The sequence below is a fragment of the Sesamum indicum genome, unplaced genomic scaffold (genome assembly GCF_000512975.1).
Source record: "Sesamum indicum cultivar Zhongzhi No. 13 unplaced genomic scaffold, S_indicum_v1.0 scaffold00316, whole genome shotgun sequence".
Taxonomy (NCBI): domain Eukaryota; kingdom Viridiplantae; phylum Streptophyta; class Magnoliopsida; order Lamiales; family Pedaliaceae; genus Sesamum; species Sesamum indicum.
In genome coordinates, this window is record NW_011628209.1 from 7,904 (window position 1) to 16,866 (window position 8,963).

At 34.4% G+C, this 8,963-nt stretch overlaps 1 protein-coding gene and 2 pseudogenes across 1 annotated transcript; all 3 read left to right on the top strand.

Moving 5' to 3' along the window:
- The first annotated feature begins 289 nt into the window (after nt 1-289).
- On the top strand, nt 290-1,150 carry LOC105180084 (annotated as a pseudogene).
- A 1,376-nt stretch (nt 1,151-2,526) lies between these two features.
- LOC105180085 lies at nt 2,527-3,476 on the top strand (annotated as a pseudogene).
- Nucleotides 3,477-7,571: 4,095 nt separating this feature from the next.
- LOC105180086 (adenylate isopentenyltransferase 5, chloroplastic-like) lies at nt 7,572-8,517 on the top strand. The gene has a single exon (XM_011103737.1). The coding sequence runs from the start codon at nt 7,594-7,596 to the stop codon at nt 8,515-8,517; it is 924 nt and encodes a 307-aa protein (XP_011102039.1). The 5' UTR covers nt 7,572-7,593.
- Nucleotides 8,518-8,963: the final 446 nt, after the last annotated feature.

The following is an 8,963-nucleotide window of genomic DNA, read 5'->3' on the forward strand; positions in this document are numbered from 1 at the left end:
ACAAATGTTTGAAGTTTTTCTTCAAACAAATCGTTTTGAAGAAGAGAAATTAATCCAAGAGTTGAGCAGGGCTTGTCACTCTATGATAGATAGATATTCTAAAATAGTAGATTGTATTTGGTACAAGTTTTGTTTTAGAGTATTCTAACACGTGTCCTTTTTCTTTTTTTATTTGTGTGATGAAATTGACAGGTGTTACAAAAAGTAAAAGTAATTACCAATTAAAATGTCGATCTCCGTTTGGAAGCCAGCACAATCTAGCATGACAAACTTTTCAGTTCGGGGCATGATGAACAAGCACCAAGGGAAGGATAAGGTGGTGGTGGTATTGGGTGCCACTGGCACAGGCAAATCGCGCCTGGCGATAGACCTGGCCACCCGTTTCGGGGCAGAGGTCATCAACTCGTACAAAGTTCAGGTCTACAAGGGCCTTGACATAGTAACCAATAAGGTGAGCAATGAGGAATGCCACGGCGTGCCGCACCATTTGCTCGGAATCATTGATCCCGAGGTGGATTTCACTGAACATGATTTTGTGCATCATGCATTGCTGGCTGCTGATGCCATCGTACAAAAGAATCGGTTGCCAATCATTGCTGGCGGGTCCAATTCCTTCATACAGGCACTTGTCACTGACAACACTGAGTTTTCCTCCAAGTACGAGTGTTGCTTTCTCTGGATGGACGTGGCGATCCCGGTCTTGCACTCGTACGTGTCGAAAAGGGTTGATCAGATGGTGGATAACGGGTTGGTGGAGGAGGGCAAGGCATTTTTTGACCCATAAATTCGTGACTATGATTATGGGATTAAACGTGCCATCGGGGTCCCTGAGATGGATGAATTCTTCAGGAGTGAGGGTCTAGTCGATGGTGAAACTAGGGCTAAGCTTCTTAACGCAGCTATAGATGAAATTAAGATGAATACTTGCAAATTAGCTTGCCGTCAAGTTGAAAAGATATTGAGGATGAGGGAGGAATTTGGGTGGCAGATCTATCGGTTAAACGCCACAGAGGTACTCCTTCGATGTTGTGGAGATGCCAATGATGCATGGGAGAACTTGGTGCTGGAGCCGAGTACGAACATGGTGGCTCGTTTCATTTGCAAAGAAAACATAGATCCGAAACCTAATGCATATGAACAATTAGTATGATCAATTATGCACGTTCGTGCATATGAACAATTAGTATGATCAGCAAAATTTTGTAGTTCTACTGATATACTGAGTTAAAATTCATGGCAGTACATTTAGTGTGAAAGCATTAATATTCAATGCTTCGATCAACGAAATACATATTTAATCCAATTTATACAAATTTAAACTCATGTCTGTTCGATTGGCATTATCAACAAGAAATATATATAATCCTATTTGCGTCTAGTTAAACTTGCCGATTCATTTAGTACGATCAACAAAAGAAGTAATCCTTACTCAAACTAAATTAATACTCACTTCCATATGAGTATGATCAACGAAGGACGTAATCCGTACTCAAACTAAATTAATACATACTTTAATATTATGCTTCTACATATGTATGAACAAAATTTATTATCTCTACTTATACTAATTAAACTAGTGTTCGAGCAGTTAGTGTGATTATTAAAATGTTAAATTCTACTTATTTGTATTGGTATAAAAATACAGTTTCTGTCTTGTAATTTATGAGGGGCTGTCATTTTTTGTCCTACAGAAGTTATGATAATTAGTTTTTACAAGACTAAACTTATAAAAATTATAGAATTAATAGAATTAAAATTACTAAAATAATTAGTGTTATCAATAAAATATAAGTAAAAATACTATGGGTGAGTAGGTGGATATATATGTACACATATATATCTGGAGTTCTTGAAGAAAGTTGAAAATTAAATCAAATTATTCGCGATTGCACTTGAGGTTGATGTATAAATTTGTAATACCCATATATTAGTATAAGATGACTAACACGAATTGTGATTGCATGTTAATTTTTATGAAATCTATAAAAGTGTATTAATCATCGCAATATTCTTGAATATGAACGAGGAATAAGATTTGTGATTAGTTCTTGTAACATTTATCTAAGTGAATAAAACTCATACACGTACATTTATGGTGCTTCCATCAACGAAATATTTAGTCCTAGTTACCAAATTAAACTTTGTTTATAGAATTATTTGGAAATATAATCCTACTCATATCAATTTAAAGCAAATGTCAGTATAATTAATATGATCAAGAATAGTTGCAAATTGTCTTAATTGTAAATGTGAATATATTAATGATGTTTGTATCAATAAAGTATAATATAGTCTTGTGCAAACGTATTTATACCAAGTAAAAATTCATGTTCCGTGTATTTATTATGACCATCAAGTTAAAAATCGTGTACGTGCAATTACTGTGGTGTACCAAAGAACTTATTATGTTGGTCCAGAGATTGTACTAAAATAAAAGATTGTATTTGGTACAAGTTTTGTTTTAGAGTATTCTAACACGTGTCGTTTTTTTTTTTTATTTGTGTGATGAAATTGACAGGTGTTACAATAAGTAAAAGTAATTACCAATTAAAATGTCGATCTCCGCTTGGAAGCCAGCACAATCTAGCATGACAAACTTTTCAGTTCGGGGCATGATGAACAAGCACCAAGGGAAGGATAAGGTGGTGGTGCTATTGGGTGCCACTGGCACAGGCAAATCGCGCCTGGCGATGGACCTGGCCCCCCGTTTTGGGGCAGAGGTCATCAACTCGGACAAAATTCAGGTCTACAAGGGCCTTGACATAGTAACCAATAAGGTGAGCAATGAGGAATGCCACGGCGTGCCGCACCATTTGCTCGGAATCATTGATCCCGAGGTGGATTTCACTGTACATGATTTTGTGCATCATGCATTGCTGGCTGCTGATGCCATCGTACAAAAGAATCGGTTGCCAATCATTGCTGGGGGGTCCAATTCCTTCATACAGGCACTTGTCACTGACAACACTGAGTTTTCCTCCAAGTACGATTGTTGCTTTCTCTGGATGGACGTGGCGATCCTGGTCTTGCATTCGTATGTGTCGAAAACGGTTGATCAGATGGTGGATAGCGGGTTGGTGGAGTTGGGCAAGGCACTTTTATACCCAAAAATTCGTAACTATGATTATGGGTTTAGTCGTGCCATCGGGGTCCCCGAGATGGATGAATTCTTTCGGAGTGAGGGTCTAGTTGATGGTGAAACTAGGGCTAAGCTTCTTAAGGCAGATATTGATGAAATTAAGATGAATACTTGCAAATTAGCTTGCCATCAAGTTGGAAAGATCTTGAGGATGAGGGAGGAATTTGGGTGGCAGATCTATTAGTTGAACGCCACAGAGGTATTCCTTCGATGTGATGGAGATGCCAATGAAGCATGGGAGAAATTGGTGCTGGAGCCGAGTACGAACATGGTGGCTCGTTTCATTTGCAAAGAAAACATAGATCTGAAACCTACTGCATATGAACAATTAGTATGATCAATTATGTACATTCGTGCATATGAACAATTAGTATGATCAGCAAAATTTTGTAGTCCTACTGATATACTGAGTTAAAATTCATGGCAGTACATTTAGTGTGAAAGCATTAATATTCAATGCATATGTAACAAAATACATATGTAATCCAATTTATACAAATTTAAACTCATGTCTGTTTGATTGGCATTATCAACAAGAAATATATATAATTCTATTTCCGTCTAGTTAAACTTGACGATTCATTTAGTACGATCAACAAAAGAAGTAATTCCTACGCAAACTAAATTAATACTCACTTCCATATGAGTATGATCAACGAAGGATGTAATCCGTACTCAAACTAAATTAATACATACTTTAATATTATGCTTCTACATATGTATGAACAAAATTTATTATCTCTACTTATACCAATTGAACTACTGTTCGAGCAGTTAGTGTGATCATTAAAATGTTAAATCCTACTTATTTGTTTAGGTATAAAAATACAGTTTCTGTCTTGTAATTTATGAGGGGGTGTCATTTTTTGTCCTTCAGAAGTTATGATAATTAGTTTTTACAAGACTAAAATTTATAAAAATTACAATAGAATTAAAATTACTAAAATAATTAGTGTTATCAATAAAATATAAGTAAAAATACTATGGGTGTATACCAATTAAACTAGTGTTCGAGCAGTTAGTGTGATCATTAAAATGTTAAATCCTACTTATTTGTATAGGTATAAAAATACAGTTTCTGTCTTGTAATTTATGAGGGGGTGTCATTTTTTGTCCTTCAGAAGTTATGATAATTAGTTTTTACAAGACTAAAATTTATAAAAATTACAATAGCATTAAAATTACTAAAATAATTAGTGTTACCAATAAAATATAAGTAAAAATACTATGGGTGAGTAGGTGGATATAAATGTACACATATATATTTGGAGTTCTTGAAGAAAGTTGAAAATTATATCAAGTTATTCGCGATTGCACTTGAGGTTGATGTATAAATTTGTAATACGGATATATTAGTATAAGATGACTAACACGACTTGTGATTGCATGTTAATATTTATGATATCTATAGAAGCGTATTAATCATCGCAATATTGTTCAATATGAGCGAGGAATAAGATTTGTGATTAATTCTTGTAACATTTATCTAAGTTAATAAAACTCATATACGTACATTTATAAGATTTGTGATTAATTCTTGTAACATTTATCTAAGTTAATAAAACTCATATACGTACATTTATGGTGCTCCCATGAACGAAATATTTAGTCCTAGTTACCAAATTAAACTTTGTTTATAGAATTATTTGAAATATATTCCTACTCATATCAATTTAAAGCTCATGTCAGTACAATTAATATGATCAAGAATAGTAGCAAATTGTCTTAATTATAAATGTGAATATATTAATGATGTTTGTATCAATAAAGTATAATATAGTCTTGTGCGAGCGTATTTATACCAAGTAAAAATTCATGTTCCCTGTAATTATTATGACCATCAAGTGAAAAATCGTGTACGTGCAATTACTGTGGTGTACCAAACAAGTTATTATGTTGGTCCAGTCTAAAACCAATGTTCGTACAATTAGTTTACAAGCATAATGTGATGCTTTTACTAACAAAATATATATACCTTCTTGCATATGAACAATTAGTATGATCAACAAAATTATGCAGTTCTACTTATATACTGAGTTAAAATTCATGGCAGTAGAATTAGTATGAAAGCAAGAATATTCAATGCTTTGATCAACGAAATATAAGCAAGAATATTCAATGCTTTGATCAACGAAATATATATGTAATCCCATTTATACTAATTAAAACTCATGCTCGTGCGATTAGTATGATCTACAATAAATATATTTAATCCTATTTGCAGCTAGTTAAAAGTTACCGATACATTTAGTACGATCAACAAAAGATGTAATCGCTACTTGTTATAATTTGTAGCCTAATGACTTATTAAAAGGCCGACCTTGGCAGCCAAATTACCTGACCCACTTGGCGGCCCACAACCGACCTGGTAACCCGACCCATCCAATCTACCTACTTATATCACACCCCTAGCCCTAAATCTCAGTTTCCCTCTTATTTGTTTTTTCTGCGCTGTCTACTTCCTCTCCTCTCCGAATCCTCTTATTGATATTCTGCCTTCTGTTCTCCGAGAGCAATGGCCTTTTTCATAAACCACTCTAATGCTTTAGGAAAGCCACCAAGGTTTTCCTTCTCTACCACTGTTTTCACAACTTTAAATAGGGGATTCTCCCTTTCGGCTAAAACATGAATCAAGCTGTTTTTCTCCTTCACCATTCGCCAAAGTTCTTTGTGAAATATTTAGTAGGGGTCTCTATGACCGTGTGATAGTGAGATCTGAGTGATCGGAGTTGTGGTCGGGTTCTTGGTTTGTGGAGTTACCGTGAGTCGGTTCATTGTGGAAACAGTGCCTTGTGACCGTATTCCTTTATAGAGATATTGGATCTAGCTGGTCTAAGCATGTTAATCACTATACTATTGATTTAATTATTTCATTATTTCTTTCATTTGTTATTATCATTTAAGTTGTATATTGGCCTGAAATAATCGTATGGTGTTTCGTACTCCAATTTTTGTAATAGTTAGATAGGATTTTCTGGTGATTTCCGCTTTATACTACTCAAACTAAATTTATACTCACTTCCATATGAGTATCGGCAAGTTTTAACTAGTCGCAAATAGGATTATGTATATTTCTTTTTGATGTGTATAGGGATAAAGTAAATCAAATTATTCGCGATTGCATTTGAGATAGATGAATAAATGTATAATGTGAATATATTAATATAAGATGACTAACACGAATTGTGATCGCATGTTAACGTTTATGATATCCAATAAAGCATATTAATCATTGTTATATTCCTGAATATTAACGAGGAATAAGTTGTGTGATTAATTCCTGTAACATATAATGATGAATTCATGTAAAATAACTGAGGAAACTAATTTACTACTGCATACAATAGCGTCATTACAAAACTAAAATAAAATAAACTAAAATAAATGGATCAATCAGTATCATCAACGGATGGATAATGCAACTAAATTACTTTCATATAAATCATGGACCACAAAATGTCCAAATACATGAATCAATTGCATATAGTAACAATTACAAGAATAGTATAATTAACATTCAGAATTTGATCCAATTAAATTTCAGTAAATCTAAATAAGAGATAAAATCTATAGAACATATTTATTAACGTTAAATTAATATCGATTTTGTCATTATAATATATGTTTTTTCGTATATAGTAGGTTGACGAATTAATGAGGATACTTTTTCAGATTCAAAATTCAATTTTGTAAACTCACTTGACTTTACTCAAAAGCAAATCCTACGTAAGATATGGATAATCACTAAGTACTTAGTCATTGTCTTTTAATTTCTCATAATTTTTTTCTCATTCAATATCGTAAAATTACTCATTAGACATCCCAAGAAAATTTTTTTACAAAAAGTAATTATCGATGTATTTATTGCATCTCTTATGGTACCTGCACGGAGTAGATTTTGACTTCTTAATTATGATTAGTATTTGTATTATCTATTTACGAACGCTTCGCTATAATTAATGATTCTTTTCCTATTTCGTAAATACAGTAAAAAATACTCTAATTTGGACATAGCCTTACTCATGATTTATTTGAATTCTTATATAGTAAGTGGATAGGGATAGGGGTGTAGTTATTACCATGAATGGCTTGATTTGTTCTACATTGTGTGTACGTATGTATGTAAAACTACCCCCCTACACATCCTATGTTTCTTCACGTTTCAAACAATTGTCTAGGTAATTTCTTTCACATCAATGAAACTTGTTTGTGATTCTCTCTAGAGCCCACAAATGTTTGAAGTTTTTCTTCAAACAAATCGTTTTGAAGAAGAGAAATTAATCCAAGAGTTGAGAAGGGCTTGTCACTCTATGATAGATAGATATTCTAAAATAGTAGATTGTATTTGTTACAAGTTTTGTTTTAGAGTATCCTAACACGTGTCCTTTTTCTTTTTTTATTTGTGTGATGAAATTGACAGGTGTTACAAAAAGTAAAAGTAATTACCAATTAAAATGTCGATCTCCGCTTGGAAGCCAGCACAATCTAGCATGACAAACTTTTCAGTTCGGGGCATGATGAACAAGCACCAAGGGAAGGATAAGGTGGTGGTGGTATTGGGTGCCACTGGCACAGGCAAATCGCGCCTGGCGATAGACCTGGCCACCCGTTTCGGGGCAGAGGTCATCAACTCGGACAAAATTCAGGTCTACAAGGGCCTTGACATAGTAACCAATAAGGTGAGCAATGAGGAATGCCACGGCGTGCCTCACCATTTGCTCGGAATCATTGATCCCGAGGTGGATTTCACTGTACATGATTTTGTGCATCATGCATTGTTGGCTGCTGATGCCATCGTACAAAAGAATCGGTTGCCAATCATTGCTGGAGGGTCCAATTCCTTCATACAAGCACTTGTCACTAACAACACTGAGTTTTCCTCCAAGTATGGGTGTTGCTTTCTTTGGATGGACGTGGCGATCCAGGTTGTCCATTCGTACGTGTCGAAAAGGGTTGATCAGATGCTGGATAGCGGGTTGGTGGAGGAGGCCAAGGCCTTTTTTGACCCAAAAATTCGTGACTATGATTATGGGATTAGGCGTGCCATCGGGGTCCCCGAAATGGATGAATTCTTCAGGTGTGAGGGTCTAGTCGATGGTGAAACTAGGGCTAAGCTTCTTAAGGCAACTATTAATGAAATTAAGATGAATACTTGCAAATTAGCTTGCCGTCAAGTTGAAAAGATCTTGAGGATGAGGTCGGAATTTGGGTGGCAGATTTATCGGTTGAATGCCACAGAGGTATACCTTCGATATGGTGGAGATGCCAATGAAGCATGGGAGAAATTGGTGTTGGAGCCGAGTACGAACATGTTGGCACATTTCATTTGCAATGAAAACATAGATCCGAAACCTACTGCGTATGAACAATTAGTATGATCAATTATGTACGTTCGTTCATATGAACAATTAGTATGATTAGCAAAATTTTGTAGTCCTATTGATATACTTAGTTAAAATTCATGGCAGTACATTTAGTGTGAAAGCATTAATATTCAATGCTTTGATCAAACGAAATACATATGTAATCCAATTTATACAAATTTAAACTCATGTCTCTTTAATTGCCATTATCAACATGAAATATATATAATCCTATTTGCGTCTAGTTAAACTTTCCGATTCATTTAGTACGATCAACAAAAGAAGTAATCCCTACTCAAACTAAATTAATACTCACTTCCATATGAGTATGCTCAACGAAGGATGTAATCCGTACTCAAACTAAATTAATACATACTTTAATATTATGCTTCTACATATGTATGAACAAAATTTATTATCTCTACTTATACCAATTAAACTAGTTTTCGAGCAGTTAGTGT